At 33.7% G+C, this 27,795-nt stretch overlaps 1 protein-coding gene across 2 annotated transcripts in view; it reads left to right on the top strand.

The window, feature by feature from the left end:
- LOC136029903 (C-terminal-binding protein-like) overlaps window positions 1–27,795 on the top strand; it is a 92,575-nt gene extending 64,780 nt beyond the window's left edge. Inside the window, exons 7-11 of one of the 2 annotated variants that reach the window (XM_065708401.1) lie at window positions 4,182–4,355; window positions 19,617–19,799; window positions 22,362–22,475; window positions 24,987–25,202; window positions 27,600–27,795. In XM_065708401.1, the coding sequence (XP_065564473.1) occupies window positions 4,182–4,355; window positions 19,617–19,799; window positions 22,362–22,475; window positions 24,987–25,177 (662 nt within the window). In that variant the 3' untranslated portion in view covers window positions 25,178–25,202; window positions 27,600–27,795. The remainder of the gene's footprint in view (window positions 1–4,181; window positions 4,356–19,616; window positions 19,800–22,361; window positions 22,476–24,986; window positions 25,203–27,599) is intronic. The other variant, XM_065708400.1, reaches the window with a different exon arrangement.

The raw sequence follows: 27,795 nt of genomic DNA on the forward strand, positions 1-27,795 counted from the left end.
CAACAGTATTGCGTTCCCGTGGGGGCGCACCCCATAGGTTGGAAACCACTGATGTAAGACATCCAACAGATTTATCTTATGTTGCCAATTCACAACATATTAGACAAACCTTTTGCACACATATGTTGAAACGTTGGGTAGGTGGGTTTTGGGAGAGTGAAATACGAAAAAGTGCATTTTGACGTGACTTTTCCGGATTTTTCTAAGAAAGAACCCTCCGCACCAGTTAAGGGTATGTCCCTATTTCTAAACAATAAGTAGAAAAATACAGATTTTTTTTATAAGACAGTGGAATGCAACTTTAAATGAAAATTTTGACCCTGTATCCAAGGATTGTCCTCAGCAAAATAAATGAAAAAAGAATATAAAAGAACTCGCATTAAAATACAATTTTAAAACTAAAATATTTTCAAAACAGTCCTATCATTTTCTATTTACATTTCCTTCGATTAAATGCACACTGAAGGTTAGAGGGTCCCTGGGAATCGTCTAAGGATCCACTGACGAGAATATTCGGGAAACATTCAAAAATATACACACATTGGGATAGCCCCTAAAGATATTTTAGGTCACAGAGGTACCTTCCTAGATTCAGACTCGGTTCCTCTACTCTTGTAACGAATGTCTGCAGAAAAGAAAAAGTTAAAAATCTTTCTCTTCTGATATTTGCCCAAATCCTATAATCCCCTTTCCTCTAAAAATATTGTTACGTATGCACTATTTTTACGACTGTAAAACATAATAGTTAAAATATTTGTGCGAAATTTAGCATAAACATGTTTCTGTTAAGGTTAAAGTAATTGTCGTAAATCGAAGGAAATGTAGAGCCAGAAAATCCATTGATGCTCAACAGGTGTTATGAATTCACGTAAGCAAGGAGAAGTCAATGTACACATAAAACGTCGTAAAAAAGAGTAAGGTGGTGTTGCACAAATAATTATAGATAAAAAGTAGTAAAATTCGTGATAGCGCGCATGAAGGAAAAGACGGATTCCCTCGTGTGCTAGACCACCGAGAACCAAACCCCGGTATTTCTTCTTTTGAAACCCCATAAGCAACATCATTTTTGACATTATGAGATTGCTACAGTTGCGTACCCACTACCCCGTTGCCATATCAATTATGACGTGCGTTTTAGAAAGTTTCGAACGTAAGCTAAAAAATATTCGTTAGAGATCTTCGTTGGATTAGTATACTGAACTCTTTAAAAGCCCAGACAACGGGTATCTAGCCTCCTCTTATGCGACATACCCTTGTAGGCTAAGCAGAGTTTTCCTCACAACAAATTTAAAAAAAATCATCGCCCTGTATAGATTATTGGCTTTAAGACTTGATTTAATAGAAAATGATCGCTCAGATCGATTTTGGGGATTTTATTCATACGGTGGCACTTCTTGAAGTGGGTAGAATAGATCTGACAATGAAATCTATCGTCAAATAAATTTTGGCCTATGGTGTTTCACCAATTTGAAACAAATAAACAGAAACGGAACACCATCTGATATCTTAGCTGCCACCCTAGAAAGAGACCAGGTAGCCCAGAAAGGCTAAGCGACTCACTCCACGTTCTACTAATGCTGAATCTAGACAAATGTAGATATTCTTAAAATTTCGGGTTTCACATTTCTTATTCCTTCGTTTGCCCATCAAATAGAATGAAGATTATTAGACCTTTAAACATACAAGTGAAAAACTCGCAATTTCTCAAAGCCTTTTGTGTTATGCAAAAGTTCCTTTACCAGTAGTAGTAGAAGTACAATAGTTTATTATAAAATCAGCTGCACAACAAAAGCTGAGCTTGTGAGGGTGTGATTTGTCAAACAGTTCGTGGTAACGAACCGTAGTAAGGAGCGACTCGGCTCAATAGTAAACGAAACTCTAAAAAACGGAATTTCGATGCTAAAAGATATATCAAAAGAATCGGATTTTTATGCTGATTTTAAATATATAAGTTTCATCAAATTTAGTCTTTGTCATCAAAAGTTACGAGCCTGAGAAAATTTGCCTTATTTTAGAAAATAGGGGGTAACACCCCCTAAAAGTCATAGGATCTTAACGAAAATTACACCATCGCATTCAGCGTATCAGAGAACCCTATAGAAAAAATTTCAAGGTCCAATCTAAAGAAATGTGGAATTTCGTATTTTTTGCCAGAAGACAAATCACGGGTGCGTGTTTATTTGTTTTTTTTTTGTTTTTTTTTTTTTTGTTTTTTTTTTCAGGGGTCATCGTATCGACCAAGTGGTCCTAGAGTGTTGCAAAAGGGCTCATTCTAACGGAAATGAAAAGTTCTAGTGCCCTTTTTAAGTGACCAAAAAAATTGGAGGGCACCTAGGCCCCCTCCCACGCTCATTTTTTCCCCAAAGTCAACGGATCAAAATTTTGAGATAGCCATATTGTTCCGCATAGTCGAAAACCATAATAACTATGTCTTTGGGGATGACTTACCCCCCACAGTCCCTGGGGGAGGGGCTGCAAGTTACAAACTTTGACCAATGTTTACATACAGTAATGGTTACTGGGAAGTGTACCGACGTTATCAGGGGGATTTTTTTGGTTTGGGTGTGGGGTTCAGGGGAGGGGGCTATATGGGAGGATCTTTCCTTGGAGGAATATTTCATGGGGGAAGAGAAATTCAATGAAAAGGGCGCAGGACTTTCTAGCATTACTATAAAAAAAAAAACAATGAAAATGTAAACATGAAAAAGTTTTTTCAATTGAAAGTAAGAGAAGCATTAAAACTTAAAACGAACAGAGATTATTACGCATATGAGGGGTTCTAAAAATACTCTAGCATAAAGAGCGAGGTATTTAGGAGGAGATAAATACTTCGCTCTTTATGCTAAAATTTTTTAAAATAATTTCAACTATTTATTCTACGGCCTTTCTGATTCAAGGGTCATTCTTAAAGAATTGGGATAAAACAAGATTTAGTGTGAAGAGCGAGGTATTAACGAGGGGACCAACCCCCTCATATATATAATCAAAAATATAAGAATATAAAAGTTTGTTACGTAAGTTAATTCTTAAGTTACGTATTTTTTTTTACTAATAAAGACGTTCGTTAAAAAATAAAAGATCTAGTTGCCTTTTTAAGTAACCGAAAAATTGGAGGGCATCTAGACCTCCTTCCCCACCCCTTATTTCTCAAAATCGTCTGATCAAAACTAAGAGAAAGCCATTTAGCCTAAGTTTTTTTTAAATGAAAGGAGCGACATTAAAACTTAAAACGAACAGAAATTACTCCGTATATGAAAGGGGCTTTTCCTCCTCGACACCCCGCTCCTTGCGCTAAAGTTTGATTCTTTCTCGCAACTCTACTTTTTAAAACAATAAAAAACTTTAGCGTAAGGAGCGGGGTGTCGAGGAGGAAAAGCCCCTTTCATATACGGAGTAATTTATGTTCGTTTTAAGTTTTAATGTCGCTCCTTACTTTCATTTAAAAAAACTTGTTTTTTTATTTAATAAAAAAAAGAATTGAATAATTGTAACCAAGCGAATTTTTAGTTTTTTCAAAAATAATAAGTTATGGGTTGAAACCACGTACCAACTTGAAACAAATAAACAAACGGAACGCTACAGTTCATGACCCGGAACAACCCAGTAAAAGACCTTAAAATTTGAACACACCTCTTTCCAAACTCTTATGCAATTTAGCCTGGTTGTTTTGACTTAGTCATTTGGGGCGGGGGAAAGTGTAATTTAATATAGTTGCAGCAGTCGTTGCAACCTAGTAAAGAACGAAGTTCAGCTCATTGTAACCGAAAATTTAGACACGCTTAAAAAAAACTGATAAGTGAGAAAAATTGCCGTTTGGGATCAGATTCTTGAATGTTAATTAAGATTCTTATTAATTTGTAGGTTGAAAGTTTATTGCGAAAACAAATTTATGGGAATTCCGAGAGATGAAAACCCTTTAAAACAGTGTCGAATCAAATGAAAGTTGCACTATTGAGATTGCCATTTCTGAAAATTCCACACAGGTAGCTTACAGCCCCCCCCCCATCCAACTTCAGCAGCACCTAAAATCACTTGTTTTCTTGCTTACTTATTTTTTTTCTTCGCGGAGCGGAGCACCGGAATGTCATTTGAAAGGAAATGTAGTAGAATATAGAGATAGTATGCTTCATCTTCTAAGAGCCTGCGGTCTTGCTGACATCTAACATTTTCTAATCTTTCAGGACCTTTGAAAGAAGCGCCGAATTTGGTATGTACGCCTCATGCGGCTTTTTACTCAGACATTGCCTGTACAGAACTTCGGGAGATGGCAGCAGGGGAGATACGGCGAGCCATTGTTGGAAGAATACCAGATAATTTAAGAAATTGTGTTAACAAAGAATACTTCATGAATCCTGGTAGGTGAATTTTGTGATTATGGGTCTAATTGAAGAGGGAAGTCTCCAGAGTTGCCATTTCAGTGAGATACATGCCTAAGTTGACGAAATATTGAGGTTTGGGGCTTCTATGAGCGAAAAGAAGTATGTCCTTGATCAGTCAAGGATTTGAAGTATAAAATAATGAGATTTATTGAAATTACTACAAAATAACTAGTATTTTTTAAAAGAAATTCTCGCTTTATGTGTGCAAAGGTCCGGGTAGAGCTGTTAATTCACGGTAGAAAGAATTTTTTATTTTATTTTTGTACTGATTAATTCTATCGTGCATAGATCCTGAATACTCCTCAAGCAATGTAAGGACCTCACGAGTCTCAACGCTTCCTACTTAAGCTTTCTTTTACTTTCCATTTTTTCTTTATTAGTCTTAACCACCATCAGCTGTTCTTTCCTCTTTAAAAAGTAGATAATATATTTTTCCAGTTTTATTTTTCTGTAAGAAAAGAAAGTGAAATATTAGGGAATAAAATTCAAAGATATTAATTAACAGGACAACAAGACGTTAATTAACAAGCTACGGGAACAATCCATGGATGTATAGCAAAGGATACCTAGAAACATTTCTTGTTAATAAAGGGGCTATGAACTAGAACACTCCGAATACATCGTTAATAGAAATGGACTTGAAGTCTGCACGAGTGGCACACATGGCTGGGCCAGCCTGGCCATACGCCATAATTATTTTTTTTAAAATGCCTATCATGAGCCTATATCGGCCGTATTCGCACCTCGGAGTCACAATAAGAAAAAAAACAAGAAAATACAACAGTAATTAAAAAAAGAATAGGATGAATACAAAAGAAGGTACAACTTAACGTCAAAAACAAAATGAAAAAAAAGGTATAAGCAGGTTAAAGAATACATTTACTCGTAACAAGAGCAAATAAAGAATTCTTCGTTTAATATTAGGTCTAAACGTTATGCAACAGAATTGGTAAAAAGATAAAAAAAAGGAGTAAAGAGAGTAAATCATAACTAAAGAGAGTAAAAATAAAGTAAAGGGAGTAATTTAAAAATATTAAAAACCAATAGAACTAGTGAAATTTGTGAAGAGATTTAATTAATTCAATAAAAACACAAAAAAGAAAATTAAAGGGTATATGGAAGGCAAGTAGGACGGTCGTATTGAACTAGATGTCTTCTTTGTTGAGACAGAAATAACCTAAAACGTATAAATTAAAAGAGAAAAGGAAAAAATATATATATATATATATCTAAAATCAACAATAAAAATTTTGAGTAGCAACTTAATCATATTAATTTGATCTTTTTATTTATGTTCTTTTTGATGATTGATTTTTTCCTTTTCTCTTTTATGTTCTAGAAAATATTGAAGAGGGAGACAAAAGAGAGAGGTAGAATATGTCAAAAAGACAATAATAAAACTAGTAAAATTTATAAGGAGATACAAAAATTCAACAAAAACGCAAAAGGGCAGGAAATGAAGGAACTGGTACAAAATATTAAAAATGGGGAAACAAAAGGGTTGTTTTATTAATTATTTTTTAAGGTTAAGTGCGAGTTAAGAAAAAATTTCATATCCGGTAATAAAGCAGCGAATGGGAAACAAGATAAGAATAAGGGCAGACAAATAGCTTGGGATGGGCAGAATCTCGGTAGCGAGTATCTTGCGGAGAATACTTCTCGTATGAGGTTTTAGTATTGGATAATTTTCTTTTTTAAGGAGGCACAATGTAACTCTCCTACACTCAACCGTTTCTAACCTAGCTTCTTTTTTTAGAAGAAGAGAGTATAAAACTTAGCTATACTCATGGGAGAGGCAGGGCATAACCTTTGTATTAACAAAATTATATTTAGATTTTGTAAATGGTCCCCTATCTAGCTCTAATAATATATTTAACTTTCCATATATATATATATATACATATATATATATATATATATATATATATATATATATATATATATATATATATATATATATATATATATATATATATATATATATATATATATAAATATATATATATATATTATATATATGTTGAATGTTTTCTAACTTCATAGCTTCTTTGTTGAAACGGCTTCTTTCTTTTCATGCAGTCTCTCAACTTGATACAATCTAGTTTCGTCAGGGATTTTTTTTAAATATTTATCAAAATATTATTCGAAATGAATTTAAAAAATGAATAGCATTGGGAAGAAAACATGATAATCTGGTTAATAGAAACATGACCTATATTAAATAAAGTTTAATCGAAAGATGGCTACCAGTTAAAGCGTTAAAGGATATTATAACGCCAAATGTATTTCAAGTGAAAAATAATTTTTCTTAATTCTGAATGTATTAGTTGGGCAAATAAGCTAGGATGTAAACGACTTAATCTAAAAAAAAAGCAATTATAGTCGGAAACGACATGAAAAATGTGAATAAAAGGATTGAATGGAAAAGAATAAAAGAGTTAACTAATTTAATAGTTCAATTAAAGTGTTAAAGATCAAAATGAGTATGTTTTCAGAATACTTACTAAAATATTTCAAAAAATCCGATGAACCGTCATAACGCACGAACTTGCAATAAGCACTAATGGAATCAGGTACGGAATGCGAAATAGGCATTTTCACACAAAATGTATTATCATGAACAAACATTTATTGGGGAATTATTTATTTATTAATTTTTTTTGGGGGGGGTTGGAATAAAATGATGATTTTAATAAAAAGCTCCCAGAAATTTGGGACACGAAGATTTGCGCCCTCCCCTCCTCTTCGTGCATCCGTGAATCTGATTCGGGGTTGAAAAAAGAAAGAATAGATAAACATGTGACTTTTCTTTTTCTTAATTATCGCTATCGAGTATAGCAAAAACGTATTTTAATTTTGGTTTACTGCTAATATATCCATTAATACATATTGTTTATTTAAAATGCGTTGTTGCTCTAGAAAAATTAGAAAATAATTACGAATTATTCGGATTTTATTATGAGGACCTTGTTTACTTCTTTCTTAATTAACTTCCCTTCTCAACTTAAAAGTTCCCTTTGGAGAAGTACTACACTGGAATTATTGCTATTTCCCCCTTCCTACATTATACGTTCTTTGGGACAATTAAGGACTTGTCCCCATCGTGCAAGTTTTGAGAAGTCTTAGAGAAGGAAACAGAGTTAGTTCAAGGGAAAATGTTTTCATCTTGGTAAATCATTCATTTTATCAAATACAGGTTTTTATGTTAATTCAGTTGGGGAAAATTCAGTATTTGCTGTAATTGGTTTGAAGCATGAGGTCAATGAAATTGCCAAACCATTATAAACCAAATTTGAAACTATTGGAAACTGTTGAAACAAAGCTAGTTTATGCAAGGTGACCTTGGAAGGTCACCATGTTCAAGGTGAACATGGAAAATTGTTGAGGATAGATTGGAGCTTGCTAAACAAAAAATAAACAACAAATTTAACACTTCCCCTTCCCTTGTTCGGAGTATATAAGCCTCTTGATCATATAAAATATCATTAAATAAGGAAAAAATTTGAGAAGAAAAGGAAGAAAGAGAAATATCTATACTTTCCCGGCTCCTGGCCATGAAAACTCTTCCTGTAATTATTCCATTTATCAACGCACTCAAAACCCCTGCCTCCATCTACAAAAAAAAACTTATTAAGAACTTGACAGGAAGTTAATTTCAATTCATATAAATACTCTCGTTCATGTCAGTTTTGGGTGGGCTATTGGAAGTGGTTTTTGGAGAGTCGATACGGGGCCAAGGATGCCCAATTGGGAGGGAAAAGGGACAACTCGGCTCTGGTAGCTTAAAGACTTTTAATTCTAGAAACTTTTATTTTTAGTGTAAAAAGTTTTGGTCTATTTTACATACTAAACACCAGCTACTTGTACAAGCAGGGCAAAACTACGAGGACGTCCAAGCAGGGCTGCATCCAGGATTTTTGTTCGGGGGGGGATATTTGGTTGAAAGGAGGTTTTACAAAAAAAAAAACTCAAAACGCAGCAAAATTTTGTTTGTATGTATTTTTGTTACTTTTGTACGAGTAAGGTAAATGTTTTTTGTTTGTGTTGAGGGGGGGGGGGAATTGGATATCCCCCTGGATACGGCTCTGGGTCTCAAGATAGATAGAAGCAACATTGAAATGAAAAGCTCTGTTTGAAAAAGCCCAAGTCCTTCTCGGAGTGAGAAAAGAGGATACGAAATTGACAAACTGACATTAAAAAAGATGTCTCATTTTAAAATGATAAAGTGACTTTTGTCCACCCTGTATATGATCAAAAAACTTGGGCGACTTCTCAAAACACAGTATGCTGCAAATTATCACTGAGGCAAAATTAAACTTGTAGCTTTAAAAAGACCACGACGTGAAATTCTATTTAAACTGATTCTATTTAAACTGATTAAAATGATCAAAAAACTTCGGCGACTTCTCAAAACACATTATGCTGCAAATTATCACTGAGGCAAAATTAAACTTGTAGCTTTAAAAAGACCACGACGTGAAATTCTATTTAAACTGATTCTATTTAAACTGATTAAAATGATCAAAAAACTTCGGCGACTTCTCAAAACACAGTATGCTGCAAATTATCACTGAGGCAAAATTAAACTTGTAGCTTTAAAAAGACCACGACGTGAAATTCTATTTAAACTGATTCTATTTAAACTGATTAAAATGATCAAAAAACTTCGGCGACTTCTCAAAACACAGTATGCTGCAAATTATCACTGAGGCAAAATTAAACTTGTAGCTTTAAAAAGACCACGACGTGAAATTCTATTTAAACTGATTCTATTTAAACTGATTAAAATGATCAAAAAACTTCGGCGACTTCTCAAAACACAGTATGCTGCAAATTATCACTGAGGCAAAATTAAACTTGTAGCTTTAAAAAGACCACGACGTGAAATTCTATTTAAACTGATTCTATTTAAACTGATTAAAATGATCAAAAAACTTCGGCGACTTCTCAAAACACATTATGCTGCAAATTATCACTGAGGCAAAATTAAACTTGTAGCTTTAAAAAGACCACGACGTGAAATTCTATTTAAACTGATTCTATTTAAACTGATTAAAATGATCAAAAAACTTCGGCGACTTCTCAAAACACAGTATGCTGCAAATTATCACTGAGGCAAAATTAAACTTGTAGCTTTAAAAAGACCACGACGTGAAATTCTATTTAAACTGATTCTATTTAAACTGATTAAAATGATCAAAAAACTTCGGCGACTTCTCAAAACACATTATGCTGCAAATTATCACTGAGGCAAAATTAAACTTGTAGCTTTAAAAAGACCACGACGTGAAATTCTATTTAAACTGATTCTATTTAAACTGATTAAAATGATCAAAAAACTTCGGCGACTTCTCAAAACACATTATGCTGCAAATTATCACTGAGGCAAAATTAAACTTGTAGCTTTTAAAAAGATCACGACGTGAAATTCAATTTAAAGTCAATCTGAATTCAAATTCAAGAAAAGTATAAAAAAAAAACGGCACTGGTTAAGGCTTACTCAGCTTTGTATATAATGCGCAGCTGAAATAGGTACTTCAAAAAAAAAAAAAAAAAAAAAAAAAAAAAACTCGTAAAAATCTTCATTTTGACCCTGGATTAATTCATGAAAACTGCGATTTTCCGTGATTTTCTTTTAGTTATTTTAAGGCCTAGCGGAAGTGCAAGCATTTTACTCCCTAGTCAATTCTTTTTCAGAGGCGGCATTCGGTCAAACACAAAGTTATCAGTTTTCTTCGTCACTTCAACTGAATAAGCATGTCAAGGTTGAACTTAAAGGGTTTCTCACTCAAAATTACGATTAGGCGCAGATTTTTCTTAGCAATTCTTCTTGTAATTATTTATACAATATAATTTCTTTATATATATATTTATTAACCGGCAGTTTGGTGTCTGCACGCTACCTATTCTCCAGACTGTTTAAACCGGCTACAACTAACTAATACTTCACTGAATCGCTCAAGAACAATCCGAGTGGTTGGCCCCTGGGTCTAATTTATGCATTCTCACGCGCTCCGATTGCAGCTACATCTAGTCTTTTGAGGGGAATTTTTGACTTCGGAACACAAATATGTAAAGTATTTGAAGGGACTGCAGCCAGCAAGTATATATTATAGCAATAAGTTTCTGATTGTTGAATAGAATATTTTTTGCTCTATTTTTTGATACCCCACAACAACAGTGTCAAGTGTAGCAATCTAGAATGCAAACCCGAAACAGGTTTTATAATTATTTTAGAATTATAAAAAACAATTGTCGGCTTTAAGATTTGACTAGATCAAAATATTCACCAGATTTTGTTTTATATCTGTTAAAATAAAAACCGCCGAAATCACTAATTCAGGAACGTCAGGCAAACTCCAAATGTTTAACATGGGAGGTATAGGAAGAATCCTTGTGAGCCCGTCCTGCCTTAAAATTATGAAGTTTTAGGCAATTATTACCTTTTTTGTCCGTCTTTTCGGAAAAGAAACTCAACTTCCAAACATCTTTAGTTAAACATCCAAACTAGTTTAGTTTGAGTGGACAGTAGCTACAAAAAATGTTATGCAAGATCCTTTGATGTATAGAAATTGACATTCCACCCTGCCCAACCTATGAAAGAACAAAAATACATGTAAAGTTTGAAGTTCTTTAATATTAAAAAACATGACATTTTTTTGCAAAAGCTTTGTTTCAAGGTTTTATGTTCCCTCTGCAAGTTAGTATGCGTCGATAATTTAATCTTATTTACGTATAATATACTTATAGTATATGTATAATACGTATAATAATAATACTTACAATTCTTATATATAATAATAATACCTATATAATATACATATAATATATATACATATAATACATATGTAATATGTATATATATATATATATATATATATATATATATATATATATATATATATATATATATATATATATATATATAAATATATAATACTATATATATACATATAATCTTGTTTACTTATAATAAACGTTTATACTTCATTTGCAAGTATTTTGATGTGATATTTTCTGCAGTCCTACTGTTCTAATTTTTCAACGTAAGGCCGACAACAATCTTGGTATCCTTTGATAGCTGAGATTCAGCTTTATTCATCTAGCGAATTATATTTTCTTAGTATGCTTTGTTCTTTTTTCTAAACTTAAAAATATGTTACAAATACACAAAAAACATGGGTGTTGGAAGTAAGACCCCTTTTTGTATTTCTAGCCATGTTTGAATCAATCTAAGAAACAATCAAATTATCTTTTGGGTCTGTGAAGGGATGGATCTGAAATCAGGGCTGTATCCGGAGGGGGGGGGTACCCCCGAAAGTAACAAAAATACATGTAAAAAAAACTTCGCATAGAAACCTTGATAATCACTAATTAACACAATTTTCTGTACACCCCCCACCAACAAAATTCTGGATACGGGCCTGAAACTTAGATGATTTATGAAATTATAGTTATAAAGTGTCTTTTTTGTTTCGTTGCGAGTTATAGCTGTAGTCTTGTCGCAAAACCACATGTTTCGGAGGTAACATAAACCATAAACCTTTGAGAAGTGACTATTTGCTTCCTTGCTCAGGCATACCAAACATGTTGTGGAAAACTTACTTCCCTAAAAGAAAAATCTTTCTTAGTGGGACAACGCATGCTCAACATCTTATTCATTTACTGATTCATTACTGATCATTTACTGATCAATCATTTTTTACTGAATGGGTGACACCTCATTTTTTTAGTGAATATGTTTTCTTATTTTTTTTTCAAAAAGTAACTCATAGAATGATATAATAAAAGCTATAATGAGATTAGATTCCCCTTGTGAACAACAATAAGCGACAGAAACAAAAGTGAAAAAAAAAACCAACCGGTAAACAAATTTACGCACGAAACCTGATAACCCTAATCACTATGATTTTGTTTTGTACCACCACCCCCCTCTCTGTAAAAAAAAAATGTATACGGCCCTGTCTAAAACTAAGATGATTTATGAAACTATAATGGTTTAAGTACACTTTTTGGGTGCATATTATAACTGTAGTTTTGACGCAAAATCACATATTTCTGAAAGGATGGCACTGGGGTTGAGAATCTGAGGTTCCGAAACTAACAACTGACATGGGAAAAAAGATATCTTATTTTAAAATGGCAACGTTACTGATGTGCCACCATGTATATGATCTAAAAACTTCGGTGACTTCTTAAATTATAATAGGCTGCAAATATTCTTTTTTTTTTCGGTGCTGGGTATGAAAATGTTTTTTTTCCTTTTTTTCATGTTTAGTAGGATTATGCAAAAATGTATTTGTATATTTGTGGAAAAAATTAGTCAGAAGTCGGGGAATATTCATCCAATTCAGGGGATGTGAAAACCATAGCGCATGTGCGAAAACGTGGCGTACTGGATAATTGAAAGCGATGCGTGGCGTCATTGAGTCTCAATTTATATTATTTTAGTACATGGTAATTTAAGATCAAATTCGTTTCAGTTCGGCCTTTTATCATATTTTTCTCCCATTTTGTTTTAGAAACTTGACTGTTTGCTTCCTTACTCAGGCATAACGAACATGTCCTGGAAAACATATTTTGCTAAAAGAAAAAAATCTATTGATGTGGAACAATTCCGTCTTGGTTTGTTTTCCTGCTAAGGAGAACTGCTGTAAGGGTGACACCTTATTTTGATAATAAATATTTTTTTTTCAACGAGTAATTCATAAAATGATATAATGAATGCTTTAATTAAGTTTGATTCCTTTTGTAAACTAAATAATGTAGTTGCAAATTTGATAATCTAATGATTCTTTTTGAGGCTTTCAGTTTAATCCAAGTTTTATGTTAATCTAACCCATAGTAAGTTGAAAAAAGAAGTAATTTCAAACATCATAATAAAAAGCGGGCAAAACTGGAATAAACTGAAAGCGCCTTTGAAAATGTATTGAACGAAACGAATGTTATCTCGGAAGAAATAAGGTTAAAACTTTGTGATTATTGTAGGTGGTTCTCAAAGAGAGTCAAACTGCACGGTAATCAAAATGAAACAAGTATCTTTAACCGTTAATTGGGTTATAAAAAGGTTGTTTACTGTATGTACTCTTAAGAGATCACACATGACCATCAAACTATTGATATCAGTATCTGACTAATTACTCTATAAACAACGTCAATAGTAATAGTAGCCGTAAAGGATACTTGGGAAAAGTATTCTAGTCGGAAAAGGATACTTGGGATACTTGGGATACTTGGGAAATGCAGGAAGGACCTCCCTGCATTTAGCTGGGCAGCTGTCAATTTTCAGCCACTTTGCGAGGTGTTGCCCACTTTCCACTATCTGGTTTGCTCAGAGTGCCACGTGTGCTGTAGAGCTCCGCCACAGTCCCTAAAATGTTAGGCACAATTCCACTACGCTTGGCACGCGCCACCTACCCTATGTGATTTATGAAAATCGGTTGCCCCTCGATTATGTGAGGAGAAACTTTAAGACTTTGAAGTCAAATGATTAACTCACTAAATTGAACCATTTCACTTAATTCACCATTTCACTTAATTTAAAAAACTCCACCTAGAAGTCATCAACCTTACTCAAATTTCACAAATCTTTTTGTCCCATTTTAGAATATACTTATTTTAGAGTATTTCTCTGTTTGGCATTTTCCATTAACAGAAACTTCTGAACAAAAAAGATAGTTGTTCTTTCCTCGCTTTGATGACAAGGCACTGGATAACTCCCTGAAACCGAGAAATGTAGTGTTCCCCAACTTGAATATTCATCAGAGAAACTCCTTCTCGTAGGGATAAAATCTTCTGCCTCTAGGTCTGAACAATTTTCTGCTAAACCCAGCGCAAAAGAATTGTTGATTCCGCTGTTTTCAGATTCGTTAATTTTATACATGACTTAGAACAGCTTTGATCCATTTAGAACAGCTTTGATCCATTTACCTTGGTTGATGTTCTTTTTTTTCTTTTTTCTTTTTTTTTGCATGTATTATACTATTATTGTTTGTCTTCTTTATTGGAAATCAGCTTAAATTTGGTGGTATTCACTTATGAAATAGTTATACCGAAAATAATAATACTTTGTTGGTAATAACATAATATACTAAGTAGTAATATGTTACCTTTGGTGTCGTGAGTACCCATCTCATCAAGGCTCAGCTCAGCCTCTCAACTCCCGGAAGAGAGGTTAAGAAGGACAAAAGGAAAAACTGGTTGAACTTGTTAAGTTGGATATCAATCCTGGGTGGGGGAGGGGTGTATACATTTTGGTTACATATTGTCTGTTTGATAGATGTGAATCCTTGAAAAGATGACTGTAAATCGTTCATTATAAATCAAACAAGTATCCGTGAGGGTTCTAGGCTCTCTTGTGCCCGGGGCAAAATCTTGATTAGCTCCCCCCTCACATATGTTTCTCACAAAGTTTTCAGGCTAAATATTAACAACTTTTCATTTATTAACGTGATTATTTTCAGTTTGTTCAAAAATTAATAATTTATTTTTTAATTATTATTTAAATTACTTAATTATCACTAATTATCTTAATTTGATTATTTTAATTACTATTATTTAATTATTCTACAGTTTATTTTTATTTTATCAATTAGTTTATAATTTATTAACTATTTTCATTTATTAAGTGCGCCCTCTACTTTATTTTAACAAGAATGTAATTTCAAAAATTACAAAATGATCTTAACCTTTAGATTATTTATTTGCAATTTCTGCGCCCTGGACAAAGGCCCCCTTTGTCCCTCCTCCAAAACCACTTCTGGAAGTATCAGAGATCCTCGATGCCGAGCGGGGTAAAAACGTCCAGTAGGAAAGTAACTTGGAGCAGAACTTGTTTTTGCCTAGTATTTTGCCATGCAGACATGTAACACCTGGTAATATATTTTTTTTCAGGTGTAGTTATAATGAATTATTTTTCGTTAATCTCATGTAATGCTCTGGCTGTAAATACTGTCATTTTTATTATATCCATAAAAATTGCTATCACATGAGTTTTTGCACATTTTTTTTTTTTGCCAGGCATTTTCATGTTTTTATTTTACTTGTAGTATATTGTCATTTTCCATATACCGGTCATATTATAGAGACGTTTCCATGACAAACGTTTTGGTAAACATTTGTTTGTTTCAATCATTTACAGGGCCCTATTTTTTTCATATTTTGTCAATTTTATTATTGCTCTCCAATTCTTTATCATATTTTATCATTTTGCTTGGATGAATTGTTCCTTCTAGTTGTGAGCAAAATTTGTTTAGCGAATTGATTAAGAATTTCTAATCGTGCACTAGGATGGATGGGGAAGAAACTCCCAAACGGGGACGCCAATTATGGATGCAGTACCCTCCTCATTTTAGAAAAAATGTGTTTTTTTTATATTTAAACAAATTGAAAAATAAAACCATTCCCCGTCTAGATTTTTGAAATATCCTTTTTTGCATCTTCAGTAAAAAATAGACGGAAAAATCCTTGCTCCTCCCCCTGCATTTTGTGAATTGGTACTTTTGTTCCCAAGGGCCTTTCATATTCTCACTTAATCAGAATGAAATAAAGATAAAAATATAGGCCTATGACTTTTTTAAGCGGTTGGGTCCTCTGTTAGAAAAGCCCCTTTAAGCCTCACTCCTAAACTGTTGACTGACGAATTTTGTACCTTCGTATTTAACATTCCCTGCTTATTTATAGTTTACGAAAGTCTTTCAGTGTATCAGTTATTGATAACGAAGAGTTTCCACAGCAACTATTGGATAAAAATGTATTCATCTCTTGCATTTATCAAGATTGTGTCTTTTCTAAATATAGAACAAATTACTAAGTATTACTTTTTATTTTATTTTTCTCCAGTACGGTTTTTCCTTGTAAGCGAAATTATATTGATTGGAAATTTAGTTATTGTCATTATTGGGTACATATAAATCCTGTTTAAATAAGGGGGGCGAGAAAAAGCTAAAAAAATGTAAACTTAATGTAGTCGATCCAAACTTTTTTCTATAAAAATGTTTTATTTACATTAGAAAAAAACTTTGGCTATAATGTGCAACAAGTTTCTTGGTGGCCTTAACTCTAAACTTAATAAATTTTTTGGTTTAATTTCCAAATTTTAGATACTTAGTCACTGTAGGGATGAGTGGTGCCAAGAAACTTCCCAGGGCCGGGAGTATTACCTGAAGCTTTGTTTATATTTATATTTAATTGTGAACTTTCTTCATTATTTTTTTTTGTTTTCACACTTTTTTAATGTATTGCTTTTTCCGCACGGGTAGCCACTGCCTCCTCCCTCTGTCGTTGCTCAGGCCTACAGACAAATCCATCCCTAAATTGAGGAGTACTCAAACTTCATACTTTATTCATTTTTGATGAAAAGGAATAGCGAAGTACACGATGAGCATAACTTAGGAAAATAACTTTGGATACCCTAATTCCTTTATTATTTGTAATTTCTAAAGATGTTTAATGTATAAGTTGACTTGGCACAAATATTTTCTCAAATTGTGTTTTTTACTCAGCTCTAGTATTGCTAATATGTCAAGGACTATGTAAAAAAAAGTACTCAAATGGAGCTTTTTTTTACTACGTTAAGAAACTAATGGATGTAGACAGGGTCGTGTCCAGGATGGGGTTATGGATTAACCCCCCTCCCCGAAAGTTTTTGCCTGACTTGTAAAAATGTAATAAAAATACATTTAAACACGTTTTGTATAGTCTTTGTACCCCCTCCCCCTATTCTCCCCTCCAACGAAAGACCTAGGTACGGCCCTGGCTGTAAATACTGATAATCAGGACAAAAAAGTTCCTCAGAGCTACGTCAGTTCAGCAAATTATAAAAGTCAGTAGGATTTGTATGAATGATTTTCCAAAGGATAACCACTCCTCCCCTCCCGTATCGATGCCCATGCCTACAGACAAACACACCCCCTAAACTAAGAGTGCCCAAACTTTACTTTTTTTTTTATTTTTGACGAAAAGGAATAGCGAAGTATACAGTGTGCATAAGTTTTCAAAAAGAGCTTTAGAAACCCTAGTTCTCTTCTTTTTTACAAGTTGAATATACATAAACACAAATATTTTCTCAAATGTGTTTTTTTTTTGCGTATCTCGATGTAAAAAATCACATCATAGCTAAAACGGTATTGATTTTCCTTACCACGCTAAGACACTGTCAGCTGTAAATACCTATATACCAGTGCAAAAAACCCCTTAGCTACGCCATTTTGGTAAAATAAAAAAATCAGAAGCATTACGAGAGATTATATTTGACGTATTACAGAACATACATAAATTGACCAACATCAATAAAACGTAAACTCAATTATTCAAGTTTACATATTTTTGAATACAGGGAATAAGGGAAGACAATTTTTCAATGAAAGCTTGTTTTTCAGACACCCTAATTTTCATCTTATTTATAGTTTATTAAGATCTCACAATGTATCAGCTCTTGCTAACAAGGAGTTTCCACGACAACCATTGGCTAAATATATGTTCATCTTTTATATTTACTCAGCTCTATCTTTTTAAAGTTTATTTGGAACAATTTCCATGTCCGGCATCCACTTTTTGTATTTTTCTCCGAGGAATTGTTCCCCGTAAGAGAACCTTTCTACTGATTCGGGGAATTTCTCTCTTTTTCTCCCTTGTCTCTTTGGTACCTTAATTAATGCCTCGTCTGTTGTTTTCCTCTGGATGAAAAGGGATATTGGAGGGGAATGAGAGAGAAGCCTAGACTTAATAGTTATGCACTTTTGGAAAACAAATTTTCAAAGAGAAAAGGTTATGAGTTGAATGGGGAAAAATCGGAACAACTTATGCATGGTCTCATGAATCTGAGAAAAGAAAATTAAAAATTTGCTTAATTGTATGAGGGGGAAAACATGGAATTATATGTAAAAGCAAGCTTTTGAAATTGATATAGAATTATACTAGATCAACTCATTATAAAAAAGGGATTAGAAGGGATTTCAAAATAGTATATCCAATTGGATATACTGTAGTATACCCAATTGGTGAATGATGATTATAAACATCTTTGCAAATGTGTGGGGACACCACCCCCTTAGATTGGACCCCACTTTTCAACTATTTCAAAAGACCCCACTCTTCTTGAATACTTGAAAAATAGTGATTTAACATGCACTTCTTTCGGGTCTTGAAAGAATCTCTCTTGAAAAGATCTACCGAAATCTGATCTGATCTACTGAAAGGGAGGGCTTCAACAAATAATATTGAGATATTATTGTAACCCATCCTCCTGCTTGCGTAGGAGGTAATGTATTTTCTGTTTCCCCTCCTTTAAAAGCCATTCAGGGGCTTGTGCTTTTATTCATTTGAAAGGTAAGGTTTTATGTGAGCTCTTTTCGCAAATGAATCCCTTTAGTAAGCTCGGAAAATGAGGCAATAGGAAGAATTTTATCGAGGAAGAACTCTGGAGAAGTAATTTATGACAGACATTGACTGGTTTTCCCTCTTAGGCATAAATGAAAGAAGTATATAGATGAAGAAAGAATACAAATGTGAGGGATATTTACTGGGTTGTTTCGTGGCTTGGTTTAGTTCCCGTGATATAAATATTCCGCGGTTATACCTTCTAGGTATAGAAGGACATGGCTATGATCATTGAGAAGGTGTTATGTACCGTCTTTGATGGAACTTAGATTTGCAACCCGTTCTTTCAATTAAGCTTGTTACATTGGCTCAATTCATTCTCTTCTGCCTTTTTTGGTTCATGCGATTTGTTTTTTTTTTTTTTTTTTTTTTTTTTTTTTTTTTTTTTTTTTTTTTTTTTTTTTTTTTTTTTTTTTTTTTTTTTTTTTTTTTTTGGTGCGTTATGTTCCTTCCTCTCACTCACAAAACTAATCGTAAGAACGAGCTTTTTGTATTGAGCTCAATGTTGCTGGATCTTGATCTGGGTGCCAGTTGCCGAAAATTTTGGAGGGGGGGGGAAGTAAAGATTTTCTTTAATTCTTTTTAGCATGGAGATACAAAAATAAATGTATTTTTCGAAATCTAGGGGGAGGGGTGTCACCCACGGTCGTGACGCCTAAAAAGATAGTTCATGTGGAAACTACTGGCCACTTGATTGGCGCACCTCAGTTTCAGCGCTCCCTCAAAATTTAGGTTTTGTAACATATCGCCAATCATCCAACTTTCAACTGCATCAAAACAAAACCTATCACCAGATACAGCTTTGCTTTATTTATTTGACTGAATTTTTGATGTTTTACAATTTATTTTATTTTAAAGGTACAGTGAAGGTAGAATCAAGTGGATATCCAAACGAGCCTCCGTCTGGTATACCCGGTCTGCCTGGTGTCGGTTTGAATGGCGCTGCCGCCGCCTATTACAGCGGCCTTCCCGTACCTGTTCCCAGTGTCCAGCCTGCTCACAATTCGGCCCAACAAGCTGGACCTCCACATAGCAAAATTGGTAAGTTTAAAAATCAATGAAAGCTTATTCACAATGAAATTAAGCTCTATTCAAAAGTGCGCTCACTCTTGTCCTTAATGAAATGTACTGATGAAGCTCCCATCCCTTTGTCACAGAACGACTTAACAGACGGGTTCTTTTTCCTTGTCAACCATTTCTTTCTGATTGCGATTCAGTATTCTGCCCCAACAAGCTGGACCTCTTATACTACTACAACTACTATCATCACAAGTGCAAGCTGGCCTCCGCTCGTGATTTTTGAACATAGTACTATGCTATATATGGCAATATTGGTTCGATATTCCTTTTCTGAACTGAACACTATAGTAACAGAAGGGTCAGACCAATTCATTTCCTCACTCAACTCAGTCACTCACTTCCCTCACTTCAACTCACTTTATAAGTACAAGAAGGATTACCATGAGAATTAGGTCACACACTCTTAGCGTCCTCTCTCGTTTGCCATCCAGTGTCTCATTAGCTGCAGGCGAGATTATTTACCACCTGACCCGGCAGCCACTGGATTGGCGTTCTCGGGTTCTTTACTGTGGTATCTTTGTTATTGGCCTCAGACAAGGATAACACCGAGATTCTTCCCCTGTATTATTTCCGTCAATTTTCATTTAGAGCTTTACTGGGGCAAGATGTCCCTCTCGGTTTACTTCTAGGTCAACAATGGTCCTCACTTATTGCTTCAGTGGCCAAGATATGGCCGAGAAAAGCCAAAATCTTTGTGTGGGGTCGAGAATTTCTGGACGTTTCTTCCTTCTTCCTTCTGGTTTACCCCCAATTGTACTCCACCATTTCTGGCTCCAGACTTAAAAGTCTCCAAGAAGCCTCCTGGTTTACCTCCTATCGTCCATTTCTAGCTGCCGGCTTCAGAGCTCACTAATGATTGACACTGTTCACCAGAAGGGCTACGGGCTATAACATCAAAATCAAACGCCTAAATACATTCTGAAATCTTTCCCTCATCACCCACCAAAATGCCCAGAGGCCCACGTGAAGGTTACCGCGCACTGTCCCGTGGAGCAATAAAAAAAAAGAAAGATTTTTGCTGACTATGTAAGATACGACTACAAAAATAGATCAAATAACCCGACAAACGATATTTTTTGTTAGTTGTTGAATCCTAAAAATTCTTCTAAAAAATTCTAAAATCCTTCAGATTTTTTTTTTCGGAAAGTCTCCTTCCATGTCTGAATTCTCAGCACCTTTGTTTGTGTCATTTTTTTGACATATGATTTAATATATTTTATTTAATATAATTTAATATATAATATTTTAAAATCCATAACTTAGTTGTGATTTTTCTACTTTCTCGACGCGTCAACGACCCGAACGTAAAACTTTTTGATTTTTTAGGAAACATCCTTTAAGCTGAAATTTTTCTTACCCCAATTTGACTGAAAACTGTTTCAATGTAGCATTTCTGTGATAGCATACGTATGGATTAACAAGGATAATTTTAATATTTATTTATATTGACATATATGTTGACTTCAATTTTCATTTTATATATATATATATATATATATATATATATATATATATATATATATATATATATATATATATATATATATATATATATATATATATATATATATATATATATATATATATATATTCGATATATATGATACTTCTTAAGTACCATACAGAAACTTGTCAACGATAGGTTGATAAATAGTAATGTCAAACACAACAAAATTCAAGTAAAATATATTGATCTTTTCTGGCTAATTGCTGAGGTAGTGAAAATTTTAGCATTACGAAGAAATTGGATATAGGTTAAACTCAGTCATTGTCGCGAAGCTCAGTTTTATGAATCTATAATAATTTGTTTGTTAAAGCAAACAAAATCAATTTAATAGATGGCGCTACTAGTACTTAAAAATGGGGTCTCTGGCTTAAAAAACTACCGTCATTTGGGACACGTGAGATAGTGATTAAATAGAGAATTAAACTTCAAATGGTTAAAATCAAATTCTTATTCGTGTATTTCGATATACATTATATGTTTACATTGATAATTAAATGCTGAAAATCGCTCACTTATGTACTTACTTTTGTAAGGATATTGTAAAAGAGAGAAAGAGATAAGTTTCAAATGATCGCCCGTATATTCATAGCCATGTAATATTATTCAGATTAAGGTCTTATGTATAGCAAAAGCAAAAGTGTTGCTCTCTTAGTTTACAAAAAAAAACAGAACGAAGCCTATTAATAGTGAGATTTTACTTATACCGAGATTTAGCTTGTGCTAAATTGCACAAAATAAACATTTTTCAACCAATCAGAAAATTCTATAGAAAATCTGATCGGCTCAAGTTAGTGCAAGCTAAATTTCGATATTAGTAAAACCTCATTGCGAATGGGCTGTAAGAAAAACGTGATATTCAAAATTTCCGAGCCCTGTTTATTTTGATTGCTTCAAGAATGGGTATTTTATTGTTTTGTAGCGAAATTTTAGCTAAACGTTTTTAACAACTATGCATTTTTCGATTAGCTAAAAAGAAGCATGTTATGCATTATTTTATTTGTTTTTTTTTTTTTTAGCACAACTGCCACCCGGTGCTGTGCCAAGTGGAATGCCATCAACGGCACATGAATCAACAGCACATTCCGCTGCCGCTGCAGCAGCCGCAGCAGCTGCCGCTGCCGCAGCAACTGGTAAGTTTCGTCTTATTAGCCTCTTCTAGTCTTTCCTTTTTAAAGAAAAGGCCTATTTTATGCGTTGTAACGTTTTCATTTGTTGTCTTTAGTGTTGTTAGGCTCTTCTTTGCGTGGGGACTTTGTAAGTAGATTGCAAGTTTATAATTGATTAGAAACAAAACAGTTTTTTGCTTCCTTCGAGGCTTCCTAATAAAATGCGCGGTTCAGTTGACTTGAACCAAATTCTGAAATTCTAAAACAAAAATATTTGATTCTCTTGCCTGCCTATGCAATGATGTTTGGAAGTTTCTGGCCAATCAGTAGAGTTTCATATTAATTACGGTTGCAGCGTTATGTGCAACCTAATGAAGAATGATGGTAAAGCTCATAATAACCAAAATTTAAAAACACGCTCAATGTTCATTTGTGGATCATAAAAAATAAAAAACAAATCAAAATTGTAAAAGTTTATTGTGAAAACAAATTTATATGGGTATTCCAAAAAATTGATCAAAATGAAAGTTGTGCCTTTGGAGTCACCATAGCTGAAAGCCCTTACTGGGAGAATTGTAGTCCTAGGTAACTTTGACTGGACTTACTTGACTTAACGCTCTTGCTCAGCAGGGTCGCCAGCGTAGAGGAAACTGGTTGACAACGCCGTCAGTCTTCTCCAAGTAGCCCTGTCCAGGGCTAAGGATGGGGCCTCATTTGGGTTGATGTTGCGTTTGAGCAGGTGTTGGTTTATTACATCACCGATTCCCGTAAGGTGCGTTTCTGTTATTCCAACGATCGTCACTTTATACCATTTAGTTTGCTAAAACAAGGAAAATAATTTTTTTTTTCGTTCAAATAGCAGAATTAATAATGTTGGATAGCTGAACTAAAAAATTAGAAAATTTTTTTATAGTAAAAATTAGAAAATACTCAAAAATAGAAAATTTGTCTAACGCATTTTCATCGCATTTTACATAGTAAAAAAAAAGAAATAAAAAGACAAATTTCATAAATAGCTAAGGAACTAAGGAGCTAAATGTCAGCCATTAGATGATAGCAAAATTTGTCGTCTCACGCCTAAACATTAAAACAGTAGGAGTGAAGAAAGTACACATCGTAAATTATATTAAATTCCTGTCAACACAAGAAAAGCAATTGATTCCCAGCATCAGCGACATAATGAACACCAACAAGATCATAGTAAGTAATTTTAAAGAAAAATCATCTAGAAACAACTGCTAAATGATCATTACATACTTGGGGAAGTTTATATTTGTTTAGAACTTATTGTTGTAAGTAGTAAGGACATTCCAAATCTTATTGGATTTTCTTTATTCTTTTTTTTTTCTTCATGAGAACGCTTATAAAAATTAGGCTAAATACGTAGTAGTTGCCTTATCAAGAAGGAAGCATTAATTGTTAAAATAGTTTTTACTTCATAATATGCACAAAAATCGCAATCCTATAGGTTTTTATGCGCTTCCACTTTTAAAATTAATCAATTTCTTTTGTCACTTAAATTGTGTGCCTTGTATTTCAAGCATTGGCAATAACGAACACTATATACATTGTGGTCATGGTAACAGCGCCAGGTCACCATAGTTGCAGCACGATGTGCTGTAAAAGAACGTTATAGATGACTCTGCTTCAAATAAAGTCATGAGATTCTTAAAACGGCACCTTGACAACATGATAACACAGATGGTGCTTTCTATTGCCAATATTTGAATTGTGAGTGCGCGAATAGTTTTTACTTCATAATATGCACAAAAATTGCAATCCTATAGGTTTTTATGCGCTTCCACTTTTAAAATTAATCAATTTCTTTTGTCACTTAAATTGTGTGCCTTGTATTTCAAGCATTGGCAATAACGAACACTATATACATTGTGGTCATGGTAACAGCGCCAGGTCACCATAGTTGCAGCACGATGTGCTGTAAAAGAACATTATAGATGACTCTGCTTCAAATAAAGTCATGAGATTCTTAAAACGGTACCTTCACGACACGATAACATAGATGGTGTTTTCTATTGCCAATATTTGAAATGTGTGCGCGATACTAAAAGAAAGCCCTATGGCGGCGCAGTGGTTTTAATCTCAGTATGGTAGTGTGAGACCCAGTTTTCAAACTTAGCTGTAGGGTTGATGCTAGGACCTTAGCAGTCAAGAAGCGTCGTTAACGCACATTATTATATTCATTATTATTATTATATTTATTATTATTATTATATTTATTATTATTATTAATTATATTTAACTAAAGTATAACTGAATTGTTTGACGACTTCATGACTTAAATGAAGTTATGTCAACTAAAAAAAGAGAATATTAAAATATGGCTGATGAAGTCTGGTTAAAATAGTTAAAAGTGAAAAAAAGAGCGTGTGATATTGTAGGAAAGGGATGAATCGACTACACATGTCTTCTAATTTTAATTGGTTTTGAATAAAAAGATGAATTCAGTAGGCCTTACCAAAAGTATAATAATAATAATAATAATAATAATAAATTAACTTTTGAATTTCCGTTCAGATCCTCTTCGCTCCGAAAGAAATGGGACATCACCCCCTCAACGAGTAGACAGCTCCAATCCCAATGTTAAAATGGAGCAGCAGATGATGAGTGGCGTACAGCAACCTTCGAACAACCCTGGCGTAGGGGTTTCAGCTGCCTCCGCTGATATGTTCAACCCAATGATGACACCGTTTGTCCGAAGAGGTTAGATTCTAGCATCTGTCTATCACTAGGGTGGGCAAATTTCTCAAAATAATATCATTGACACATTAGCTAGTTTGTTAAACCACTACTTTCTTTCCTATGTTTAAACTGTTTGTGTAGCCAGGATGTAAGCTTATGTAGAGCAGGGTAGTAGTTCATAGTTAAAAAATAATCACGTAAATGCACAATTGAATAAGTGCGCACGCCTCAAAGAAATTCTGGGCCATGAAACAGCAATAATACAAAGATAAAAAGATCTAGGCCCAGATAATCCTTAGATCAAACAACAGTACTAGACCAGCACCAGACGGGCCGATATTACCCCGTCTATATTCTGAAAAACACTTTTTTTGTATCTTCATTAAAAAAAAGAAAATCCCCCTCCCCTCCCTATCTTTTGTTGATTTGGTGCCTGTGCATCAGACACATGTATATACACATATAAAGAAATGATAAGAATCAGTCCTGAATGATGAGATAAAATATTTTTCAGTTTGATATGAAAAAATTAAAATGCGATGACATTGTTTTTTTACAACATCTTTTTGCCCATAAAACTGCGTTGGGAAAGAGAATTTGATGGCCAGTTTTTTTGCTTGAGTTCGGACAAGGTATTCTAGTGTTTCGAATAAAAAAATAGGAAAAGTCCAGAATAATTTTACTTCAAATATAATTTCATAATTGATTATTTTAGATTTCTTTCATTTGTTTTTTTTTAGGCTGTTAAGTGTTTTGAAACTTGTCTTATTGTTGTGTTAAGGGTATTTGTTTGTTGTTTATTTACTGAAAATAATTGTTGCGAAAAAAGGGGGGGGGGGTTAATTGTTACCAATGCTTATTGGAGTCTCAAAAAGAGCTTTCATATTCCTTTTTTAATTCTCTAAAACTTGCAGGTTATGTTTAAATTATTAACTTGTAAATTTGGGTATCTTACGAGGGAGATTGAGACGTTAAGTCTTATTTAAGCTTTTCACTTCTCTCCTTCATTCACGAAAAAAAAAGAAAAAAAAAGTCGTACGGCCTTTGCCGTCTCTTTGTCTTTTCATACCAAGAGCAATTTATCTGATGTTTTCACCTACCAAACTCTGGCCATATAGTCTAATTTAATTGTGTTCTGAATATTGTTTAACTCGTAGTTAGGGCTAGACCGTCATTTAAAATTTGTTCTTTTTTCTCCACTGGAACCGGAGTAATATATCGTCTAATCAAAGAAAAGCAAAGCTGGGATCGTTTTTCTATATTGTTGAATCATTCATGGCCAAAAGTGGCCATTTGACATGTTACTAAAAAACCCTTAGCACTCGTTTTTCACTGATTTTTCATTGTTTAATAAAAAAAAAAGAAAATGGTTTCTGCCTAGGTAGCGCTGATGCTTACTGAACATCATGCCTGTAACATTTGGCTTATGGAGGGCTCCTCTGATGTCTATAAGTGCGTAAAGTTGGTAAATTGTTTTTTCTCATATCATTTTGTCTACTTTATTTAAATTTGAAAGAAGCATTTATTTATTTTGAACTTTATTGAATTTGATTGAAGTTGAACGTTTTTTAAGATTTTCAAAAGAAGTTGAGCCAAGTCAGAAAGTCATTTTGCTAAAGAAAACAAGGATGGGTGTTTAGGTAGTGTGTTTTAATGTTTGTGCTTATTTACTAACAAGTTTCTCAGGCAGTGAGTAGTAATGCAGACGCATTTTAGGAAGAAAATGGACACATAGACTACATTCTGCGCAGCTATGAAAACATTGAAGTTTCATATCCATACATTCATTGAACCAGAAGTATAATATCCAGATTTTTTTTTTAGAATAATCTATACTTCCTTTGAAATGTGAAGGAATCTCTCTTTTGATGTTTATGGTGTGTTTTTACCATATTTTCAATCTAAAAAAAGAAATGCAAAAAATATCACCTGGTAGAAGGTTAGAGCTGAACATAGACATGAAATGGCATTCAAGTTTTCGTTTAACTATGAACCAGTAAAAATATAGAATTGATAAACTGGCTTACCTAAAACTTGGTAAGGGATGCCTGGATTACAAAGAATAGCCTCTCGCTCATCTTCTCTTTTTGTTGAAGCCGTCTTGCTTGGGCATGTAATTGCTTGCAGGGCCGATTTTTCCCTACGTTCAGTTTGCTTCTGAGAAAGACCGCTTTTGATTAATCGATATTGCTACTATTTGTTAGAATTCGTAATAGTAGGCAGAATTTTCGCAGCCATTAGAAAATAATATTCCATCTGATTCTATAAATCAAAGACGCATCATTTACTCGTGATGGGGGTGAATTTGATATGAAATAATGTATGGTCTGGTTTCTAACATTGAATGGATACATGAAGCACAACTAAATGAAATGAAAATCGAAACTAAGGAATTTTGTATTATTGTAATGTGGCCAAATTTAACTTAGGACTTATTTTCTTTTTCAGCCACTCAACACCCTGGACCTATCAAATCACCACCTTCGTGAGGGTACTTCACGCTGTGACTCCATATTTTTTTTTTTTAGCAGAGTGGCTATGAAGTTTTTAAGTGAAAAATTCTTTTCAGCTGTTTTTGGCCTCATTGCCAGTGACTTTATTTAATTTAGTGGCAAAATGACGAATATATGATTTTCGAAATTTG

The sequence above is a fragment of the Artemia franciscana genome, chromosome 8 (genome assembly GCF_032884065.1).
Source record: "Artemia franciscana chromosome 8, ASM3288406v1, whole genome shotgun sequence".
In the NCBI taxonomy this organism is placed as follows: Eukaryota; Metazoa; Arthropoda; class Branchiopoda; order Anostraca; family Artemiidae; genus Artemia; species Artemia franciscana.